General features: G+C 39.6%; 2 protein-coding genes across 4 annotated transcripts in view; one reads left to right on the forward strand and one right to left on the reverse strand.

Moving 5' to 3' along the window:
* tonsl (tonsoku-like, DNA repair protein) overlaps positions 1-11,683 on the reverse strand; it is a 32,686-nt gene extending 21,003 nt beyond the window's left edge. The window contains exons 1-10 of one of the 2 annotated variants that reach the window (XM_041245063.1): positions 11,347-11,683; positions 10,837-10,932; positions 9,987-10,129; positions 8,664-8,847; positions 8,312-8,441; positions 7,881-8,052; positions 7,572-7,686; positions 7,226-7,371; positions 6,772-6,924; positions 4,730-4,855 (exon numbers count right to left, since the gene is read on the reverse strand). In XM_041245063.1, the coding sequence (XP_041100997.1) occupies positions 4,730-4,855; positions 6,772-6,924; positions 7,226-7,371; positions 7,572-7,686; positions 7,881-8,052; positions 8,312-8,441; positions 8,664-8,847; positions 9,987-10,129; positions 10,837-10,932; positions 11,347-11,371 (1,290 nt within the window). In that variant the 5' untranslated portion in view covers positions 11,372-11,683. The remainder of the gene's footprint in view (positions 1-4,729; positions 4,856-6,771; positions 6,925-7,225; positions 7,372-7,571; positions 7,687-7,880; positions 8,053-8,311; positions 8,442-8,663; positions 8,848-9,986; positions 10,130-10,836; positions 10,933-11,346) is intronic. The other variant, XM_041245062.1, reaches the window with a different exon arrangement.
* An 894-nt stretch (positions 11,684-12,577) lies between these two features.
* Positions 12,578-21,649, forward strand: cyhr1 (cysteine/histidine-rich 1). Of its 2 annotated transcripts, XM_041245064.1 has the most exons (5): positions 12,578-13,482; positions 13,893-13,940; positions 19,848-20,086; positions 20,240-20,451; positions 20,558-21,649. In XM_041245064.1, exons 1-5 carry the CDS (start codon positions 13,177-13,179, stop codon positions 20,947-20,949), a joined length of 1,197 nt encoding a protein of 398 aa, XP_041100998.1. In that variant the 5' UTR covers positions 12,578-13,176; the 3' UTR covers positions 20,950-21,649. The 2 variants fall into 2 exon arrangements, with proteins under 2 accessions (XP_041100998.1, XP_041100999.1); XM_041245065.1 differs by lacking the exon at positions 13,893-13,940 and having other exon boundaries at positions 12,589-13,482.
* Positions 21,650-24,476: the final 2,827 nt, after the last annotated feature.

Genomic DNA, 24,476 nt, shown 5'->3' on the forward strand with positions numbered 1-24,476 from the left:
CCCACCGTTAGAATATCTTTCTCTCACCATTGCCCCGTTGCTAGGATTTCACAAACTTACCGGTTGACACATACAAGGTGCGATTTTTTACTATGTTTACAGTAATTTAAAAAGTTACAAAACAAAATTCAAAACGCTTTTTAGTTTAGTTTTCCTCAGAAAATATCTCGCTTTAAAACTATCCACAGCTACAGATAAATGGGAGGTGTGTAGAACGTGACACACGCCCGAAAAGTGAAATGACATATAAACCCCAAGAGAGATAACTTGAGGGTTTATTAATGCCATCTCACGCCAAGGGTGTATTAAGTTACATAAAGTGATGCTAAAACTGTAACAATGTTGGTGGCCTCATTCTGCTGAATCAGGGCTTGCAAAATCGCTAGCCCTACGTTCTGGGACAACCAAAAAAAAATGTGTCAGACAACGTGTTTTTTTTTGGGAGGGGGGGGGGGCTGCTTGCCCGACGGACAATCCGATTTTTTTTTATTCTTCAACAAGATAATGTTATGTGCTTTAATCAATTAGCGGTTTCCCAATCAAGATTCCGCTCACAGATCATCCTGGTAAAACACGTTTAGTGGGATCAATGTGTTTCTTTGGTAATGCTCGAGTGATTTCCGGGGTGACGTACACGTACACATTGCTTGTGACCAAATCACGCGAGGATTGCCCCGTGTAACACCCCTGACAACTCAAGCAATCCTATCTAGTCAGCGCTGGCATGTCACGTGACTGTGTCTGACACTACGACAGCCAAAGTATACACCTTTATATTGAGGGCTATGACTTTTTAAACAAAGTTACAGAATGCAATTACAAGCTACTGTACTCTGCTCTGCTCACCATGATTCAAATTTTGTTATCTTGTTCTTACCATTCTAAAATTATTAACATTATTTCCCAACCCAGGAAAAAAAAAAAAAAAATCTAATACGATAGTTATTATCATTGACTCAGATTTCGCACGTAGCATGCTGACACCGCTTTTTTCATTTCTTCAATGTGATTAATAAAACGTACCGGTAACTTTATTTTAAACGTAACTTTCTTGCTTGTAACTTATTGTACCGAGTGCAGCAACAGTCACGGGTCCAAACCGTCAGTCGAGTGTAGATACACTATTTATATCCTTGCTCTCTCGAGTGAACTGATAAAATATATATAATATATATATATATATATATCTATATATATATATATATTATAGTCTCGCTATATATGGCCCTAATTATATACTGACTGAGTTTGATTAAAAAAAAAAAAAAAAAAAAAAATCAAACTGCTGCTGATGTTGGCTCGTACGTGTCTATGCAACCGGCATGGCAAAGCAACATTTTTTTTTTTTTTTTTTTTTTTTAATAAGGAACCAAGATTTCAATTAATATTTGTAACTGAAACTTCACTGATGCCCCTTTTTTTTTTTTTTCCTGGGGGGGTGTACTGTGTTCTTCAATGAATTGGATATAGCCAATTCATTGAATATATTGGATATATTGGATGCAGCATGCCACAAATAGGTACTACTTGTAATTCTACTTTTATTCACAATCGCATTATTATTATTATTATTATTATTATTATTATTATTATTATTATTATTATTATTATTATTATTATTTAGTGCTGGTAGTGTATACTGTAATAAAGAAAATCAAAGAATAAAACAGTACTAATATTATTAATAATTTAGCGAATGCCTTTATCCAAGGTGATTTCCTTAACTTACTCCAGCAGCTTATATTGTTCGTTTTGGTTTGTCCTTTTACTATATCGAACAAAAGGCTTTGGACCCGAACAGGGTTGTTATAGCGAGGGTGTACTGTATTTAGTATTTGACTTATGTGTTTAATAGACGACACTTGCACATTTTAATATATAATGTGTGCACATTTGTTATTTCATTTTTGTTATTTTTCACCACCCATAGTGTTTAACATTTAGCAGAGGGTGTAAAGAAGTTTGGATCACAATCCAATATCACCCCTTACAAAAAAGTAACTTACTGCAAGTATACTTGTGCCAAAATTGTCTGGTTTTAGTATACTATTGGTACCAATATACTATCCGATTTTGGCACAAGTATACAACCTTGTACATTCTTTTTGCAAATAATGCAACATAGTTCTCAAATAATGGACATTTCTTAGATTGTATCTTACTTCTCTTTTGTATACCTGCATTGTCTGTTGCTAGATATGCAGCTCCAGATTCTGACAGATACTTTTAAAAAACCAGGAGCAACTTCTGCTCTGGATCAAAAAGTTACAATGCTCTGCGGCTGCCCGCCTATGTGGAAAACTATCAAAAAACTAGTAGAAACTAAATAAAACACAAGTCTGGTAAAAAAAAAAAATGGAAATCTGGAAAAACGATGGAATTTTGATGTTGTAAAAGTACATAAGAACATAAGAAAGTTTACAAACGAGAAGAGGCCATTCGTCCTATATTGCTTGTTTGGTTGTTAGTAGCTTATTGATCCCAGAATCTCATCAAGCAGCTTCTTGAAGGATCCCAGGGTGTCAGCTTCAACAACATTACTGGGGAGTTGGTTCCAGACCCTCATAATTCTGTGTGTAAAAAGTGCCTATTTTCTGTTCTGAATTCCCCCTTTGTCTAATCTCCATTAGTGACCCCTGGTCCTTGTTTCTTTTCTCAGGTCGAAAAAGTCCCTTGGGTCGACACTGTCAATACCTTTTAGAATTTTGAATGCTTGAATCAGGTCGCCCTGTAGTCTTCTTTGTTCAAGACTGAATAGCTTCAATTCTTTTAGCCTGTCTGCATATGACATGCCTTTTAAACCAGGAATAATTCTGGTCGCTCTTCTTTGCACTCTTTCTAGAGCAGCAATATCTTTTTTGTACCGAGGTGACCAGAATTGAACACAATATTCAAGATGAGGTCTTACTAATGCATTGTACAGTTTTACCATGACTTCAACACTTTTCACTGTATATCCGAGCATCTTGTTGGCCTTTTTTATAATTTCTCCACATTGTCTAGATGAAGACATTTCTGAGTCAACAAAAACTCCCAGGCCTTTTTCATAGATTCCTTCAATTTCAGTATCTCCCATATGGTATTTATAATGCACATTTTTATTGCCTGCATGCAGTACCTTACATTTTTCTCTATTAAGTGTCATTTGCCATGTGTCTGCCCAGTTCTGAATCTTGTATAGATCATTTTGAATAACCTTTGCTGCTGCAACAGTGTTTGCCACTCCTACTATTTTTGTGTCGTGTGCAAATTTAACAAGTTTGCTTACTATACCAGAATCTAAATCATTAATGTAAATTAGGAATAGCAGAGGACCTAATACTGATCCCTGTGGTACTGCACTGGTTACCTCATTCCATTTTGAGGTTTCTAATCTAATCAGTACTTTCTGTTTTCTACATGTTAACCACTCCCTAATCCATATACATGTGTTTCCTTGGCATGAGATACTGTACATATATTGAGTACTGTGTACTTTGTACAAATCACAGTCCATAGGTCAATTATGGGCAACTTGACATTTTTTTGGGCAAGTACCATTACCAAAATTTTATGAGCCCCGTGAATGGTTAATATATATGGCGGATAACTGCTATTGAACTCAGCATGTTTATATTTTAGATATTTCGCACGTGTGTATGGAATTGGTGACTGCACCTTTAATTGTGTACAGCTGTAATATGGGAAATAGCATGTTGAAGCTCGCATGCTCAGTGTTAGTCAGCGAAGTCTTGATCTGAGAGCATGTAACCGTTTAATTTTTCAGTAAAAACAAGGTCTCAGCGAGTTTGTTGTTATTTACGATATTAAATACACCACAGCATGCACACTAATATATTTTAGCTATTTCCAAACCATTCTGTTTCATTACCACAATGCGAGAGCTAAATTTGGTGAATGGCAGTTTTTCTACTATAATCAAGTAGGCTGCAGTACATTTATTTTGTAATTCCTTTTTCCCCCCCTTAGAAGTACACTCTAAATTACAGTCCAATGTATTTCTATTTGTTTTGCATTCACCATTCTTACGATTGAGAAATAAACTGGTTTTACCTGAAGCAGCTGACCCTGTTTTAGTACAAAACTGTTTCATTACTGTTTCTCATTATGGTAACATCTTAATTACTGTGTCAGCTTCTTTGGTTTAAGAGATATTATCAGCCAATCATCTAACTGAGAAAGCTGCGGCACAAAGAAATCATTCTCACTGATAGTAAACAATATAACCAAATCTATTACATTTGGGATATACTGAGCTGCTAAAGAAGAACAGCACTTACACGTTTGGTCACCATCACACCTGCATAAAACTGGGGCTAATATATTCTGCTAGTGTTAATACAGCACCTCTGGACCTCTAGATCAGATTGCAACAATCCTTCTCACACTGCAGTTTAAAACATGCAATATGGTGGCTTTTTATTCTTTACAAACCGACATCCTAAATATTGACATTTTTAGTTGCATTTGAAACCATTGTAGTTTCAGTCTCAAGCCCTGTATTTAGTTTTTGGGATTTTTTGGGGGGGGGTATAGGGAAGGTTTGTGACAAACTCAGGGAGTCGCGCGCACATCTCTTAAAAAAACAGGGGATGTGTGTGACAATTGCAGGATTCCCCTAATCACACACTGAACTGCACAACCTGCCAGGTTGCCACATAAATGCCTTAATTAGATCTTAACAGAGGAAAGAGTATAAAGAAAGATAAAGAGATAGAGACAGGCAGACCTGCAGTTTCGGTAGCCCTGCTCGCTGTGCACACTCTAGAGCACTCTGGTAGCAACCCTCGAGCTCCTCTAACACACACCCATCTTCTTCCAGAGACAAAGCGATGTTCAGCCACGTCTCGCACTCCTGAAATAAACAGAGATAGAACCTCAGACAGACACGCAATGCCAATACAGAGAGACTCTGCACTCAAACTGTACTGTATATTTCTGGATGGTATGGTTTTATATTATATTATCGTGCTGTATTACTTTGTTCTTCAAGCCCTCGTGTTGCTCCGGGTGACTGCAGGCATCACACTCACTATGATGTTGCAGTTTCAGGTCAGTTGAAGTCTCGTTTACCCTCACACTGTAGGATATTGTATTGTATCAACTGATGCCCAATTACCAGCATTCGTGAGGTTTACTGAAGTTACTGCTATATCTGAATTAATTTTTTGCAAGAAACTACCAAAATGTATCTGGTGAGGAAATATACATATTGATTGATTAGTTATTTGTAACAAATGGCATATCCTGGTACGAAACTGACTTCTTGGCCGTGTAAAAAAAATGTGGCACCTTCTGTAGTACGGACTCACTGTATGCTACAAAAAACAGGGCAGAGTTAAATACTGTTCTACAAACCATTGTGCAGGTAGTAAAGGCAGAGCATTAAATACAAGATATCTTGGTGTGCTGTGTGAAGAAATGGGTGCTGATCATAAGCTCCTCTTTTTCATTCAGAAGTAAGTTAGCTATCTCATGGTGCTGTTCTGAACCGCATTTTTGAATTGCGCGCTGTCGTACGTGACATTTTTAGACAACCACTCACAGACGGAACTTGCTGCTAATTTCAATGGCACTGAATGGTTAAAGTTGGCATATCTTACGGATTTATCTGGAGAACTCGGAGTCAAATCGATGCAAGGTCGCAATGCCAATATCATACAGCTGTACGACAAACAGGAAGTTTTCTCTAAGGTTGCGAGTGGAGCTGGGATTTATTTCTACGTTCCAGTCAGTGGAAGAACTCTGAACACTCGAATTTGGCCATAAACACTGCAGTGAAAGACATTATTTGTGCCCATCTCAGCAACTTGGTGTCTGAATCATGAATCTCAATCACGGCTGCGTAACAAAATGTGGATTCAGTTCCCCCATTCAGAAAATACAAGCAGTGGTTCAAGTCTGACGGAGAAGGAAGAGGACCAGCTCACTGAACAAGAATCAATATGTCGCTGTGGCAGGGTGCCCTGCCTCTGTGTGTAGTTTGTGTTATATGTTGTATGTGGCGTGTAATGTGGTCTGTTATATGTATTACTGAAGTGGTGCACAGATCATGGGTTATGTAGCACTGGTAATGTAAAGTGTATATTTGTATTTAGCCACTGAAAAATGCACATGCAGATTAAAGTGGGCATTAGGATGGAAGCACAATTAGTTCACGGGCAGATGTACCGAGATTCCAACTGAATGATTAATTAGCAATTGAGTCTCGGTACAGCTGCATAAAAAGAGACCTTTTCACTCACTCGGGGTTTGCTACACGTGTTAGTTTAAACTAGCAAGACACTTGTTTGTATTAGTGTTTTGTTTGGGTTTTGACTCACTGTGTTTGTTTAGTGTCTGTCTGTCTATCTGTTTTGTTAAACCTTTTTATTTATTTGTTTATCAGAACACACCGCGGCGCATTCACTCGCAGTGTTGTGTTTCTTATGGGTCTGACGTCACCACCAGCCTGTTCAGTTACAAATGAATGTCTTGCGAGATTTTGGACTGGAAATCTAAATGAATTCCCAGAGCTTAGAGCAATGGCCTTAAAAGTTGTCACACCATTCGCAACAAAGGTGTATTTTTATAGTACTTTCTTTACTTTATGTTCTGACTGCAATCCAAGGAAGCAACAGTGCATGTAAGAATAATTTTCTAAGTCAGACATTAACCCCTTTGAGTGCGGGTTCCTGGTTTTGGTGACTTTGTACCAAGGCATTTGCAAGTACAAAAAGGGTTAAAACCCCTGCAGTACAGTATAAAACAGACACAGTAGTATCCCCTTACCTCTACAGGGCTCCCCTCTCTGAGCGCCAGTTCCTTTCTGTAATGCTCCACAGCTTTCTTGTGCTGTTTGAGGTCAGTGTAGGTGGCTGCCAGCGAGACATGAATCGCGGTTAACTCTCGCGCAGGCTTCCCCATGGACTGAGCACCAGACAGCTTCCAGAAAGAAAGAAAGAGAGAGAGAGAGAGAGAGAGAGGAGGATGAAACAATTACACTTGGAATAGAGCTCTCTGAAGCTAAACGGGGTTAAACGGCCTGGTGTTACTGGACAGGACTGGACACAAGGCATTGCTGTTTAGAAATCTTCAATTTCAAAAACTGAGTGGAAAATATCAACTTTGTCTTCTGTAAAATGTTCTATAAATGTACTTTAACAGTTAAACTTGGGTACTGAAGCACAATCTGCTCAAGCACACACAAAGCTCTACAATTGCACCTTCCAACCTGTAGCCTCACCTGTGCTTGGTACGAGTCCAGTGCTTTCCTGTAACAGCCCACTTTACAGTAGAGGTCTCCTAGCTGCTCTGTTATTCCCACAATCCCCTGGGCATCACTCTCCGACTGCTCTGCTAGGGCTTCCTCCAGACGGCAGCCTTTAATCGCTGTGACATTAAAATATATCATTAAACATTCATCACAGAAATCTCTCTGGAGCCTCTCCATGAACTCTAATACTACATCATTAAAATAAATACAGATACGTCAAGTAAACCACCTTTATATATACACTATAACGCTCCCTGGGAAGACCAGACCCCCCCCCCCTCTCCAGTACAAGTTGAAGAGCAGTTAACTAACTTACCGTACATGAGGTTCCTCCGGACTGCCCCTCTCTCAGAAGGCTGCTGGGAACCCATGGTGTAGGCTTTCTTCAGAGCACGCTTGGCAGCCACAAAATCACCAAGGTTCAGTAACACCTGGAATCACAGCAGAAGACATAGGCCAAAAGAGTCAAAACACACACACAGACCAGTACAAACCAGTACAACTGGAAATACACACGCAAACATGTCAACTGACAGAGTCAAACACACACACACTGACCAGTACAATAAAGAAAAGTGATTTCCTTTACACCAGTTTGATTTTCTGGACAGATGCAGTGGTTTACCTGTCCAATGCTGTGGTAACATTCGCTCTCTAAGAATTTCTCCTTCATTTTGCGAGCACACTCCTTGGCATGCTCCAGACAGCGCACAGCTCTGGTGTGCTGCCCGTTGCGGAAGTGGATGCTGCCCAGGTTAAAGTTGGCACGATACAGGTCCTCCAGCAGCTGGTTCTGTCTGCAGAGAAAGAGAAAGAGAAACAATGAGGGTGAAGGATTGAGCTAATGAGACAGTGATGTCTGTAGAGAGTCATCTTCCTTTCAACACAACAGGAATGCTGGAGAAATAAAATCCATTTACACTGAAAACCAAATTTGCCAGTAGATTACATGCATACATGCATTATAAGTCCAGCAACTGTTACTTGTTATGTTTTTAAATATAAATATAAAACGTTATCCTGTTTCTCAATAACAGATGAAAGCGCAGTACTGACTCTGCAATGAAGACACTCCTCCGGATGAAGTCACTACATCGCTGGCTGTCCTTCAGTCCATCATAAACAAAGCCCAGGTTCAGGTAGAGACGAGCGCGCATCTCACTGAGCTCCCGGGACAGCACTTTACCTGAGAAAGGAGAGCAGCGGGTCAGTGTGACAGAGGACAGAGGACTTCACAATAAGATAACATTTGTAATCCATGTTAAAGGAGAATGTCAGTGGGTATTACTGAAAGGAGTCACTTATAGTTAATGTAAGGTATATACAGGTATAAATGGGTATGCAATTACACCAATCAGTCCTGCCTCACCCTTCCCAAACCTCTCTCCAGCCCCCTACCACTAATTACCCTCTAGCCTTTCGTCCACAATGCACAGGCTCTTCCTGAAGGCTCCCTCAGCTTCCCTCAAGCTGTCCTGTGATTGGTCGGCCTCATAGCGGAACAGGAAAGTCCTGCCAATGGTAGCCCAGGCTCGCTGCTCCTCTGCATCATCGTTCACTGAGCATGCTAACTCCAGGTGCCGCCGCTGGTGCTAAGAGAGGGTGTGAGAGAGCGTGAGACAGAGAAACAATAAGATTAAAGTCACTTATTTTACCATTTAAATATTTACCATTTTCCGTTTTCATAAATTTGAATTTTGGCAAATCAAATTCCACTGTATAACTATTTGTATTGTTATTTTAACCAGTGAAACCATTTGCAGATTAAAAATACAGCACAGCTGATATAGACATAGTTTTCGAAGACATCCAATTAAAATTTAAAAATAATAAATCATTGTTATGCGTTTACTGCATCGCCATAGATTCATTGCATGCTACTGACCTGGCAGCTACTGTAGTCTATTTTGAATGTACGGTATTGCTGGGTTTTTGTTATTTTTCTCGCTGTTTTTTTACAGCTAAGACAAGGATCATACACCTGGCAGTTCTTTCGCGCATTACACAAAACTGAACCTACAGTCTAATTTCTTGCAGACCACCGTTTCAAACCAATTACCATGTCTTCTGTCCATTGTGGAAAAAGAAAATATAACATCCAAGAAAAGTTATATAAACTTGAGGCAACCAATCTTTTCATTAGCCCAACAAATCAGAATCCAGAACTAATGAACCCCACCCCCTCCTCCTCGATTCAAATTCATTGCACTAGCAAATATTACATTTCACTCAGAATAACTTGACTGAAATCAACCAAATTATGCTTGTTTATTTCCACAAAGCAAAGGGATACTTTACTCAGTCCTGTTGACCCCCTGCGGCTGCTGGTTTTTTCCAACCGAGCTCTCAATTACTTAACTAGACCCTTAATTGAACTGATAATTTGCTTAATCAGACCTTTTTACTTGTTTTCAGCTCTTGAACAGTTGCAGTTCAAGTTACTTATCAAATGTTACAGCTAACTTGAAATATGCAACTGTTCAAGAGCTGAAAACAAGTAAAAAGGTCTAATTAAGCAAATTATCAGTTCAATTAAGGGTCTAGTTAAGCTTGGTTGGAACGAAAACCAGCAGCCACAGGGGATCCCCAGGACCGAGTTTGAGAAGCCCTGCTTTATACCATCTACATTTTTATAATATTGAATTAATTACTGGTTTTATATTCTATTATGAGTTACAGTAGAGGTATCTTAAATGGCTATGAATGTTAAGCATGATCTTTCCTTTCCCACCTTGAGTGCTGCCTCGTAGTTGCCCAGCTCAGCAAAGCACTCGCCGATCTTCCTGTTCGCGATTGCGCAGCCAATCACATCACGCAAGGACTCGGAGAGCTGCAACTCCTGCTGATGCTCCTCGATCGCAGCCTGGAAATTACCTGGAGGGGAGAGGAGGGTCCATGGGCACCACTGACTTTGTACTGGTACATCACACTCTCTTGCGATTCATACAAATGTCTAAGTCCCCTAGGGATGCTAGATTCAGTTTAACTTCCTAAAACGTTCACATATTGGGAAAGTTTGTAACCAATCAAAAAGCCATGAGGAGAAGCCATGCATTAAAGTGCTCTCATTTTTTTTTTTTTTTATTTAAATGCACAACTACCTCATTAATGTGGATGACACTGCATGTGTGCAATATTTATATGTATATGGAAAGAACTTTGAATACATAACCTTGCACTGCACACATCCAACTGTATAAAACACTACAGCTGACCATTTTCTTTTAATGTAGTTCTGTACCAGACAAGTGGCAACAGAATATTCTCAGTCCTACACACACGTATATATAAAAAATATGATACAACTCAATTGAGATATATAGCTTTTATGAGACCATGCTTTTCTAAAACAACAACCCCCCCCCCCCCCCCCCCCCCCCCCCCATTCAGTCCACAACTACAACTACTGCTGCCCTACAGTGGTCCATGGGCACCTAACATGTGTCATCATCAATATCAGACTGGAAAGCCTAAGACTGTTCTAATATATCCATCACCACAAACACCTTGGCTTTACCATTAGTCCGATGTCAATAACAAATGTACAATTTTCATGGCTGCAGACAGAGACACAGACTTACCGCTCCTGGCGAGGATCTCTCCCAGCTGGTTGCACAGACTGGCTTCCTCTCGAAGGTTGTTGTTACGCTGAGCTTTGCTCTTTGCTTTCTGCAGCTCTGTCAACAGAGACAATGCCTGTCAGCACATGAGCCCCATCTCCCCTGCTAATGTTTTTTGTTAATAAATAAAAAATACAAAACACTACAATAATGTGTGTGGTTTGTATACACGTGACTGTTCGTCTACACTGTCAGACAGTTTCATCCAGACAATCTTGGCAAGTTTAGTCAACCCTGTACCGTTCCACACCAGAAGTCCAGTCCAAATATGCTAAAAAAAAAAAAAAAAACACCTTCAACACCTGTCCAGCAATCCCCACACCCCATCAGACCCGTCCAATCCAACTTACTCCAACAACGTCCCCCAGTTTAATATGATACCTCCGTAGTTTACAAACCCAATCCAACACGTTTTATCTCTTTTTTCCTCCGTAACTGCAGCTGCTCCGTTAGGCAGCAGATCAGACTTACGTTTGACTTCCCTGGCGCCGCTCATCTCCGGATCGGGTCTGCGGGAAGAATCAACTAGAAAGAATGAATTAAAAACAGACTCAGAGCGCGGCAACAAGCGGGTCGGCACTCCACACTCGTCAAGGCTCAGACACTTCGCTAATCACAGGGTGGAGTCTTGGAGTATTAAAATCTACACATCTAAATATATGTCTTCATTGCTTGATTGTTCAGTTTCTGATCTAACCAACTTTCATTACGCTTTAGTTTTTTTTTTTCTTCTCCCGACCCGTGATCCTTCTTAACCCGCGCACTAATCAACATTCTGCCCTCTTTGCACTTTCACGTCTCATTGGACACTACAAAGACCGGCTGACAACAATCTGACCAATTATCAATTTTCAGCAGCGTGATTGGATAGTTGCACCATCCTAAATATTATCAACAAACCACCGCTTCCCCGATTGGGAGAATGAGCCTTCAGTTAAAGCTTAACCCGCCTCTATCTCGCAGGAGCCATCGCGAGAAAGTGTGAATAATAAGTAACAGTATTACAATTACTGAAATATGCAGTGTAATTCATAAATTATCCATGTGATGACACTCGCGTCTAAAGTTAGTGGTAGCAACCAGTCTTCATTGACAAATTCAAATTCTGCAGGCCGCGGAATCGAGAACAGCTGATTTCAGCAAAACAGATCGTAGCCTCTACCTAGAATAGTCTAAACTTACACAGCTCGATTGTGAAGATGTTATGCTGTTAATAATATATATATATATATATATATATATAGCATATATATATAGAGCGATAGAGAGAGAGAGAGAGAGAGAGAGAGAGAGAGAGAGAGAGAGAGAGATAGGATTCCAACAAAAAAAAATTGCCTAACGCTCACCCTGAATTTAACCTCGACCCTATGGGGTCTTGGGTCCAATATTCTTTATTTTCTCAGTAAATAAAGTCCATTCAAAGTTTTGGGGCATGTTAATCTTGGTGCAATAGATATGTTTTTGGCCATCTCATTGACTCACAGAAGATGTTTTACATACTTGTCAACTGTACTTAAATTAATGTGTTTACATTTGTCACTCACACCAGCCACTTCTCCCTCAACTTCTACTATACTGTAATATTTTATCCAACCTGCCCCGCAGCAAGCTGATGGGCCTGCGCGACGCTCTCTGTTACTTAAATAATCCCGTCACCTGATTAAGCACAACACGCAGCTATCAACCAATCAGCGACCGCGGACATTGCTGACATTTGAGTCAATATCAACCCTGCCGTGCAAGGTTACGATTTACCAGCATAGTTTACTCGGATTGGCCTCAATTGTGACCCCCCCACACTGAGTAAGCGTCATGTCGATTGGCTGGTCGGAGGGCAGTCTGGAGGAGAGGAGGAGACGAAGTGAAGAAAAACAAAGATGGCTACACGGTCTGAGTGTCGTCAAGAAGAGTCGCAGTAGAGATTGAAGCGTCAGAGCCGGTGTGATCTAGGCGAGCTCGGCAGATGCTGGGTGGGGAAAGAGCTTCGGTCGAGTCGCTTCGGCAGAACGCTGCAGAGCCGCTCGGAAGGCTTTCAATGAGGGAGAAGACACGACATACAGTCGAAGAGTTGTTTTGTTTCTAACTGAACAAAAATACTCTTCGTTCTTTAAGATAGTAGCATCAAATCAATTTACCCACTGTATTACCCAACCCCCTTTCAGCACTGTCACATATAATTTCTTAATATTATTACTATTATTTAATTTAACAGGAGAAACAAATAACATTTTGCTGGTTAGTTAATTGCACGACACAGTGCTACTGACAGGGACACAAATCGGACAGACAGACTGATCTCTGATGTCTACTTTGGAGGAGCGCGGCGAAGTGGGGGTCCCTGTGGCCACGGCTCCGAGCTCCTCCTCGGCCGGGCTCGGTGTCGGGGCCGCGGGGGCTGGTCTGGAGGTTGGTCCCGGGATGTCAGGCGGACAGGAGGAGGCTGGAATACGGAGAGAGGGAGCCGGTCAGGAGCCCGACCCAGACGCGCCACCCAAGAAGCGAGTGAGGCTACTGCAGGAGGGCGAGGCATGCAAGCTGGAAGAGAGACTTTACGCTGTCCTGTGCTGCACTGTGTGTTTGGACTTACCAAAGGCGTCTGTCTACCAGGTATGAGACAAAGATCACCGCATCACTTGCCATTAAATATAGTGTTGTATTTGTGTGTTGACTAGTCTGTTCCCATTGCCTGACTCTGAACTTTGTGTGGTCCTGCCTTAGCTTCTGTCTTATGTGTAAGAAATATGCGATGCGGCATAAAGTAAATCAATACTATTACTACTATTAACAATAGTAATGTTAATAATGCTTTTTGTGTACTGCACACTATATATATTATAGTAACGTCTATAGAACATGTCTGCCGTTGCACTGAGTCTAAGCCTTCCCAGGAAAATTGCGTCAACTAGGTTACAAGACAGTAAACATATGCCGACAGTAATATTGAGCCTATACTGCATAGCGTAAGAAGGTAACCTTACAAAACAAAACGTAACACACAACACTGCCTGTTTACATAGACTGACTGCAACGTGTGTGTGGACCTGCCCATGTCATCCTTCTATCAGGTAAGTTGAGATGATGCAGTAATACAACAATATTTATTTAGTCTATATGTACACTGCCTGTTTATCACACTGTCCTCACATCTAGAAAGGACCTGGTAAGCAGATACTGCATTATATTTACTGTAAACTCTCCCTGTATTGCTTTCAGTTTTCACCATATACTGTGAGCCTGGGCCTGCGCAGAGGTATTGAAATTCAATCTAATGCTTAATCATTGTATTTTATAATAGCCTATACCTTTGCTCTAAATCTGCCAAATTTACAGTGTACTTTGTAAGATGAATACAGTGCCATGCTGCATCATACTATAGGTAACATTAATTGTAAATGGTATGTCCAGGATCTGCACCAAGCCAGCAGTGTCGAAACTGCAAGCAGCCTAATACTGTTGAATATATGCGCTGTGTAACTCTGCATGCTCATATAACCTGACTCTGTTCTGTGTGAGGGGCAGTACAACACTGAGTATACTTGTTTTGGGGATGCACCTGCTATTAATTCCTGGAACCATTGGTGACCTGTAAAATCACAAACCTTTCTTGCCAATTAGCTACCCTCTTGGCTCATAAAAATCATCCAGCCACAGGTTTACTGCATTATAAACCTATACATTTCATTGTAGAAAATGGAAGTCAATTGACAGCAGAAATTTTACACTGAATTTTTTAAATTGAGGTATCTTTACAGTCTGCTGAAATAGCTCAATCCAGCTGGTTATTGATGGGATTTTTAACACACATATAGAGAGGAACATGACAAATTGTACATCAAAACAGTGCAAATGTAGTCCTGCCAGATTTATACTGGTTTGCTCTGCAGCGCTCAGGCATCAGATAACATAGTGAAAAAACTTTCTTCGGTATAAAAGACTAAGTAACATGGTTCCGAAAAAATATAGCGCTACATGTCCCCAGGTGTTGCTACAATTGTTTAAATAATGTACCTGTAATTTCTCTTTTCATTCTTAACATCCTGACAACCTTTTAAAATCTGTTTCAAAGCTCTTTTCAAAATGGCCACTCTGGTGCACTGATAGTGTAATGATTGTCCACATTATGAAGCAGGTAACACAGAAATAATGATGCATGGTGTGGCACAGAACAGAAAAGCCAGAGCACTTATGTTGTTTGTTTTATTTTAATTGCTTTTCCTGCAGTGATTTTAGAGGACAGATCTCAAACCCCAGTGCACTAGAGCGGCCATTTTGAAAATAGCTTTGACTTTAAAGTTTTAAGTGTGAAAAGTTGTCAGAATGTTAACAATGAAAAGAGAAATTACAGGAAGATTATTTAAACCGTTGTGTCAACACGTGAGGACATATAACACAATTTGCTCTTTAACACAGAGCGTGCAGCCTCTTTATGCTGCACACTTGCCCAAGCTAAACTACTGTGTACAAGGAAGCATCGTCCCCTACAGAACCACAATATCAAGCATCGGAGCCCTTTGGGCAAATACTGTTTTTGTTTAATTACTGGTACTTTCCATTTAACATACTGTCTTAGCCTTAAGAGTAGATGACTTGCTAAAATATAAAGTGTAATTTAAAATAAAATAAATGATGTATTTGCACTGAATTCACACCCTTGCCTACCTGTCTGCGTGTACTGTGTCAGCGGTATGTTCTTGTCAACAGAAATACTAATTCTAAAGACACCTGTGGCCCTTCGTCTGTATTTGCTGCTTCCATCACAGGCTCTGCATAGAACTGTTATTTGCATTTCGTTAGGTTGATATTTTGTGTTTTTTCATAATCCTTTTATTCAGTTAAGCATTCTGATCTTGATGCCCAAGCCAGCTACTTGTTTCTTGAGTACATGTGATATGTTGTGCTATGAACATGTGTCTCACCATATTTCATTAAAATGACAGTTTGTCTTATTATAATTCCTACAGAATAGTGTGTCAGAATTTTTTATTGAATCACAAGGTCTATCGTTTGTTTGATTTGCATCCATTATCTACTATGCACTGGCTTCATTAAACAAGGCAGGATGGCCTTGATAATCTTAATCCCATCCCTGGCATATTTGTGTGTGAACAGGGTTGCTATCTGAATGACAGCAACAGAGATTTTCTGACATTTTACAGCCTGTGATCCCTGACCACCTCCTTTTCCTGTTGCTCACATGGCCAGATTTTCTAAACTACAAATTGCAAACGTCAATACATCCTATTCCAGAAAGGTATTTCTAATGATAAATATAAACATAGGGTTTGAGTTTAGTCTTCAGCTGACAGAGGAGGAAGGCTAAGCTACGCTACACCACAGTAATTAGCCTGGCAGACGTGAAATTCCTATAATTCCTGTTACTCTGTTTACTGCAGTTGTGACAGCCAGAACCCCAGTTAGGGTGTGCCAGAAAATCTTTCACCCCTTTTTAGGTGTTATTTGCTAACACAAATTCAGTTAGAGGCATTTGAGAGTCTCTGATCACAACAGTCAATACCTGTATGTGTGTTGTTTGAAACGTCACTGTTGATGTCACTCATTTTATTGCATTTGAGACATAGACTACATGTATATTCTCAGTGTACTGGAAACTCCATGGACATTTTAGATTTTCAGATGACTGAGGCCAAACTGAATTGAATAATTCTCTTGTCCAAATTGGATGTGGTTTTGTACAAGAAAAAATAAGTCTTTTGTGGAAGTAATTGTACAAAGCCAAAGTCAAGTCAAGGCCTCAAATTGAAGCTTTGATTTATTAGGCTAATTTTGTTTAGTATTTTTTATATCGCTAATGGATCAGTCAGAAAAATCCTCTAGAATTAGACCCTTGTTGCCCCTGCCACTGTGAGTCGAATTTGTTAAATGTCAGGTTAAGTCATAAAATATTAGAATTACAGCGAGACTTTAATTGGCCAACCACCACCATATTTTTCAACACTGTGAAAATTTAACTGAAGGTTTAAATGATTAAAAATTATTTTTCAGGATGTTTTGGACAAAAACCCTTGAGCTCTGTTGAAAGGAACGTAAACACGGTAGTAAACTCGTTTTTCAATAATTCTGTGGATGATGTCATGATTCGGGCTGTACTTGTTTCATGGTAAGAAAATATATATATATATAGCTTATTTCATGGTCTACAAATAGGTATTTCAAGGTGAAATCATGTATTTATTAAAGCATAAAAATAGCGTTGTCACATTCAAAATTGATCACAGAGTTATTTATACAACAAATGTTCCTAAATATTTAAAAGCTTATCTGAAAAACAGTAAGAGCTGTACAGTATTTTGTTTATGTCCACCTTTTTAAAGACATTCCACCAGTGAATTATCAAGCAAAATAAAAACATAAGTAAATGTAAAAATAAGACACATGAAATCCCCCCTTCTTGTACTGGTCAGCATGATATTTAGTAGAAATATTTCCAGTCTTTGATGCAGCTGGTGTCTCTTTCGTTCGACATGAAAAACAAATCATGCAGCTCTATGCAGTGTGTTCAGCCATTTACCAGAAGCAAACTAAACTGGCTACCAGGTTTCTAAATGCAATGTAACAGATAGTACATCAATAAGGCAAACGTTTGCTATTTAAGGGATAAAAAATATGTATATTTACACTACTCTTTCAGAAATAGGAATTTTCACAGATTAATTTTTAAAAACTTCAGGCGTGTATTGTTGCTGAGCAGCATTGCAACGTCTGTTCACATGAGTTGTTACCAGTGTATCAGTATAACTGTATGGATGGAAACCCAGACAAGAGGAAGTTTTGTACTGGTACAGTTGCGATATAACTCGAGCAGGGCTGCAGAATGTTCGCGCCCACGCACACAATTTGTACCGAAGGATTTGAACTCTTTAAACACACAATAATGGTCACACAGGCTTTCACAGTGCTTCCAGGGACAGTGGAGAAGTTATGGCTGTAGTGTGCTCAGGTGGTTAAATAAAAGGCCTTGTAACTAGGAGGTCCCCGGTTAAAATCTGTCTCATTCACGGACTCACTGTGTGACCTTGAGCAAGTCACTTCACCTCCTTGTGCTCTCTCTGTCTTTCGGGTGATGCATAGTTCACACACCTTAATCTCTGTAAGTCGCCTTGGATTTAAAGGAGTCTGTTCAATTAATAAATAGTAAGGACACCACATGGTAAGAAATAAAACAATTGGAAATTAATGGTATGTCTCTTTATTTCACCTTAATTTTAGTCAGAGTGACAGGGAGCACCACACACAGGTTTCATATTTCTGTAAAATGAAGCTTCGTTGTTTTAATAATGTTGACCAATAATAACAATCACATTAGCTCTTTAACAAGCCGGTAGTATTCCCTAAACTCTTTCCTTTGTTTTAGTATGAGGTGTACCCATACTCCTTATTTCTTTGTGTTTTATTTATTATAGTCTTCACAAAAGGAAACAGTATTTTCTTTTAATGACTAGTTACAGTTGTCTTTTTTGTTTTTTTTAAATGTACTAGCATCAGATTTAAAGCGGTGGCCATATATATATATATATTATATATATATATGTATATTATAGTATATTATATATATATATATATATTTTGTTCATATTTATATATATACACTTCAACACATGTGTACATGTTGAGTTATATCTGCTTATATAACACCAATTTAGATCCTGTTTTATTTAAAAATAAATTCAACCAAATGTGCAATTTACATGAAAACAAGGGAAAGAAAAAAACACCTGTTAAAAATATAAAGCTAAGTTCGAACATCATTTTCAGTGTTTATTTCCCTCCCAATTGTGTCCTGACTCTCATTTTTGCTTCCTGCTTGTCTCGGCTGCTAGCAAAGCTCCTGCCGCACTTAACTTTTGTTTTGTTTCTTTCTTGGTCACGAGTTGTGAAAGGTTTCTGTGGCAGGGTGGATCCCTACCTGGATGGGATGTGTTGTGGTTTGGCAGGGATAGGGTTCATTTCTGTCCCTGTCAGAGAAATGTGTGTGTGGCTATGTTTGCACTGCCACAGGTGTAGTTATTTATTTAATTAGTGTCACCTGCCTGGGATTAGCAGGCAGGTATATATCTGCAAACAAATGTTTGTTCAGGGCAGTCTGCAGTCTGTGTAAAGAGACCTGTGTGGTTTAAACAAAATGTAGTGTGTAAACATGTTTGTTTGTGTTGTAACGTTAATGTTTTGTGATTGGTAAACAGCTTAGTTGTCCAGTTTGTTAGTTTAAGGACGGAACAAAGTTTAGTTAGTACTCTGTGTGTGTTAGGTTTTTGTTTTTACTTATTTTTTATTTCTGTAAATAATAAAATTGCACTTAAGTGCTTTAAAAACTTAAATTCTTGTGTCTGGGTCTGTTTAAAAGGGGCTACAACCCTTTAAAATAAGTAAGATCTTTCACAGCTTCATAAAACAAATAGACTGCCAGTCCTCTGGAAGGCAACACTGATCTGCAGGGCCAATTTTGGCCTTAGCCTTGGGCTTCAGGCAATATAATCCCTGTCAGTCAGTATCGTTCTCCTTCTGGGGCAGTACTTTTCTGATATGTGACTCAAAGGGCAGTTCATATTTGCCATATAAATACACTTTAATGTTTTGTTTGCATTAAACACTTTGTCTGACTGAGTGGGTCAGATGTTAAAACAATACTGAGGGCAAGCAATTTGGATGGCAATCCTATGTACCACCTGCCTTGCTTGGCTGAGTTACAGCAGTCATAATGACAAGTAGCAATCTAACAAATAAGCACACATTTTCTACAGTAGGTACCTATTGGAATACTTTGCCACTATGGGTTGTAACACAAAATAAAATTAAAAAAAAACATAAAATAAAACCAATATTTGTCTTGGATTTGGATCCTCTTAAAAAAAAAAAAAAAAAAAAAAAAAAAAAAAAAAGTTAATACAAATAAACTGAAGTGAATGTGTTGAGCATCTATTTTAGCTAACCTGTGTGTTTTCATGTCTTTGTAGTGTACGAATGGGCACCTCATGTGTGCGGGCTGCTTCATTCACCTGCTGGCTGATGCACGTCTGAAGGAGGAGCAGGCCACCTGCCCCAACTGCCGCTGTGAGATTAGCAAGAGCCTGTGCTGCCGCAACCTGGCAGTGGAGAAAGCCGTGAGTGAGCTGCCCTTTGAGTGCAACTTCTGTCTCAAACAGTTCCCCCGCAGCGTGCTGGAGAGGCACCAGAAAGAAGAGTGCCAGGACAGGTACAATAACATTGTAATGTGGGGAAGGGATTGTGTTTAAACTGCAGTGTGACTGTTATACGGTGGGACTAGGGAGACAGGGGTGGCTTAACTGTTATACAGAGCCTTGCTTTTGCAATCGCTCACTTTCTACACTCTCTTTTCTCTTTGCAGAGTGACAGTATGCAAGTACAAGCGGATTGGCTGCCCCTGGAAGGGCCCCTTTCATGAGCTGACAGTCCACGAGGCGGAGTGCTGCCATCCAACCAAGACTGGCAATGAGCTGATGGGCATCCTGGACGAGATGGACCAGTCCCACCGGAAAGAGATGCAGCTCTACAGTGGCATCTTCAGTCTGCTCTGCTTTGAGAAGATCGGCTTCACAGGTGTGTGAGAGATGAGGAGAAACAGAGGACTAGGGACAGGGTGAGAGGGAGAGATGCTGCTCCTGGACTTTTAAGTCAGTCATTATAATTGCTTCTCTTTCTCCAGAGGTGCAGTTCCGGCCCTATCGTACAGATGACTTCATCACTCGCTTGTACTACGAGACTCCACGCTTTACAGTGCTGAACCAGACATGGGTCCTGAAGGCTCGCGTCAACGACTCAGAGCGAAACCCCAACCTGTCCTGTAAGCGCACCCTGTCCTTCCAGCTGATCCTCAAGAGCAAGATCAACTCAGCGCTGGAGTGCTCCTACCTGCTGCTCAAGGGGCCCTACGATGACGTCAAGATCAAGCCAGTGATCTACCACTATGTCTTCAGCAATGATGCCAATGAGACTGACTACATGCCCCTGCCCATCATCGACTCTATCGAATGCAACAAACTGCTGGCCGCCAAGAACATCAACCTGAGGCTCTTCATTTTCCAGATACAGAAATAAAGACAAGACAGGGAGTCTTAGAAAGCACCACTGAACCATAGTTACCTCTAAAGAAGCAAGCAGCAGATAAACCATGCCAGTGGGTGTTAGGAAGAGAGAGATTGTGATGGCAGGCAAAGCCACTGACAGTCATTCAAACCTCAAACCCATCCGCACGTGTACACAGCTGTGCACCTCTCAGAAAAGTATTTGGTCTACTTTGTTATTCAGTTTCATAGGAAACACAAAACAGAATTTGACTGCTTTACAAACGGTAAATATACTCACTTGATTAACATAGTAAGATACAATGTTATGGTATAATCTATACCAGTCACCTAGACAAATACTTTTATGGCTATTTCTCCTCTGTCTGAGCTATGGTACTTACTGACACCAGTGATGGGCTAGTAGGAGACACTCAGTCAGAGACGCTCTGCTCCCTGTGGTATTTTCACTCATATGGAATGTGCCCTTGTACATCTTGTAAATTTACAGATCAGCATAGTCTATAAAATTACTTTTTATCTGTCTACTCAGATTACACTAGAAAAGTATTCAATTGGGTTATAGCATAATCTTAAACATCTTTGACACTGCCAAGTAGAATAGTGACCTGAGCTTAATTAAAATTTAGAGATCACAATATTTGTGACTGGAATAGCTCGAGCTAATATTCAGCTGCAGTTATGTTAAGCTAGAGCCCTGTGAAATTATTTAATTTTTTTAAATAATTTTTCATTTTATTTTTCACAAATTTCGTTTTATGCGCTAAGTTTTGTTTTTTGTTTAATTAGATACACATTAATAAAATAATTACTAGATGTATATAAATAAAAACAAAGTATACATGGTGTTTTAACTATATACACATTTTTTATTAAACAATATCCCATTTTTTTTTTTTACATTTGAGACAAACAGACCTAGCCCAGAAAAATAATTTAGTTACCATAATTTCTTATTAGCAACAGTAATGGTAACTTGCCTATTTACAGTAAATACTGCCCATGACCTCCATAAAAATACAATAAGATAAAATAAAAAAATATATATTTACACTGCCCTACTATTGTGGGGCTGTCCAAATAATTGCACATGCAGCAATCTACCCATTAAATAAGCAATAGTATTGTATTTCAATCCCATTGCACTGAAGCAGGGCTCCAGTATACAACAAGCTTGGGGTTTCTCAGTATTTAAACACTAAGCAAAGCAGATTCATTCATTCAAAATCAAAACAACACTTGCTCCAGTGCAAAGTTTGCACCACTTGAAATAAAACAAAGAATAATACAAAATTCATGCAAACAAGACACATTTTCCCCAAAACGAAAACTCCCATTCCAGCCGAAAGTTGCAAAATATACACATCATTTTGTCACGTCAGCTACATCCATCCTCTCATGATCAAATTCTTTGCAGCATTGTTTGATTGTTATGCGTGGTTTAGGCATTTTAGAAACAAACGTCTCTTCTCTTCCATCACAATTTTAATTCCCAAAAGAGGTGAATGACTTGTTCCAAATTATACATCTGCGCAATTGCTAGACAGAGCTTCCGTTTCCCTACAGACCGCATCTATGGTAATTGCCGAGTCTTGACAACTATGATTGCAAGTATTTTTGGTATAAACCTACCAATCGTTCTATACTTTTTATAAGGATTCGCCGTTTCAATTGGTTCTGTATGTTCCGTTTTGTGTTATTTCGTATTTAAGTCCTGTACAGTAGGGCAGTACCTATGCCTGGTAACAGTAGGACAGGAGTTGCATTGGACCTTTTTTTTATTTTACACAGAATTATCGTTCAGCGAACCATCTAAAGTACATTTCAGTGTTTTAACAGTAGGCAGCAGCTTTTACAATTAAGGAAAACAGAACAGTATAAAGCTGCAAAGGTATTATGCCCCAGATGCCCATGGCTTAGCACCTGTACATTCTGTACCATAGGGCACCCCTTAGTAGATCACAATGTTTAAGAGCAAGTCCCATCATTTGACCTTGCAGAGAAGCTTGCTGTCAGTAGAATTCCTGTGTTAGTGCACAGCAGATTGAGCCTTCCAGGTTGAGTTTAAATAAAACACTGTAGTTCACAATGTGCTGCTAACTCGCTTCATATTGCCACTGCTACACTTTGGAAAACCAGCCTTAAAAGTTCACTTATTACCATGTTTTAGTATTGGTATGAACAAATATGAATGTGTCCAGGGGAAAGATCAAATGTGTTTAATTGGGCTCAAAGCTGAGTAATACAAGTATTCTTTCCATTTGTTTTGCCAGTACAGCAGAGCTGTGCTTTACACCTGGGAGCTGACATTGTTTAGTTCCGAGCATGGAAAAGTAGGGATGTTTTCACTCTGTGAACAGTGCAAAACAACCCAACAACTTTACATTGGTATAACTAAAGGACACTCCGGCACCCAATCAGCAATAGAATTCACTTGGATGTCCCAATCTCAGGTTTTTAATCAATTCGCAGTCAAACCTGAAAGGGCAGTCTGCTTTGTATTAGATAGCTTTTTATTCCTTCCCTACCATATTCATATAACCAGTTTAGTTCTTTAGAAACTTACTGCAAGCCCTTGTTCCATTTGGAGTGATTGGCTTTGCCTTTCTACAGGTCAAAATGAAGACCCTGTGCTGCAACACATGTAGAGACCATGAAGTAAAGACATGGCCCTCACAGCAACTGTACAGTTTGGAAGAGCTGAGCTATTTAGGAGTTCTGTGTAGACTTTGTTGAGCTACAGTGCAGTTGTGTCTGTAGTTGTACAGTTCTGGATGGGCTCTAGTTTGGAGTTATGTTCATTGTGGCAGAGCCACTAAGCATTTACTCCAGTACAAAGCTTGTACCACTTGATCTGTTTCTTGTTTATATCATCCAATTGTCAAACATGCTATAGGCATTCCTTAGCACAGAGCATACTGTAGGCCACATCTTGAGATACACGTCAGAATTTCTTGAAACCTTGCATAGGCAGTAAGTTATTCTGCATACTGTAAATATACTCACAGTATAATCAGAGTGGTTGTGGCAGTGCTGTTTTCACATGGAAATAATCACTTTAGAGCCTGGTTCATCAGTATTGGTTCAGAATTATTTTCCATTTTGACTGCTACAATCGGTATCCCTTTATATAAAAAGAAAACTTTTTCCAAGTTGCATGTTAACCCTTTGCAGTCCATAGAAGTCTTCGCCAGCAAGGCTTGGTCAGGTCCAATTGATTTTAATTTCATTAACAGTAAAACAGGTTTAAAATGCACTGCATTCCAACATGACACTCAGCATTTCATCTCCAGCCCTGCCCCACCACGTGTTCACTGTATTTATCACATACCTCTTCTGAGTCGTACATACTGATTAAATCATCTCCAGATCACTTGTTTTATCACCAAACTCCTGAATAATGCTATCCAAGTCATTATTTTATTACTATAACATCTCAAAAAGCTTGGCAAATGTCTGATTTTCTTTGAGCACTGGAATGAGGAAGCAGCCATCTTGGTTGTTTGTCTGTGTTATGTCTGTGGTGACTATGCGTTTTGC

This window comes from Polyodon spathula, chromosome 3 (genome assembly GCF_017654505.1).
Source record: "Polyodon spathula isolate WHYD16114869_AA chromosome 3, ASM1765450v1, whole genome shotgun sequence".
Lineage (NCBI taxonomy): Eukaryota > Metazoa > Chordata > Actinopteri > Acipenseriformes > Polyodontidae > Polyodon > Polyodon spathula.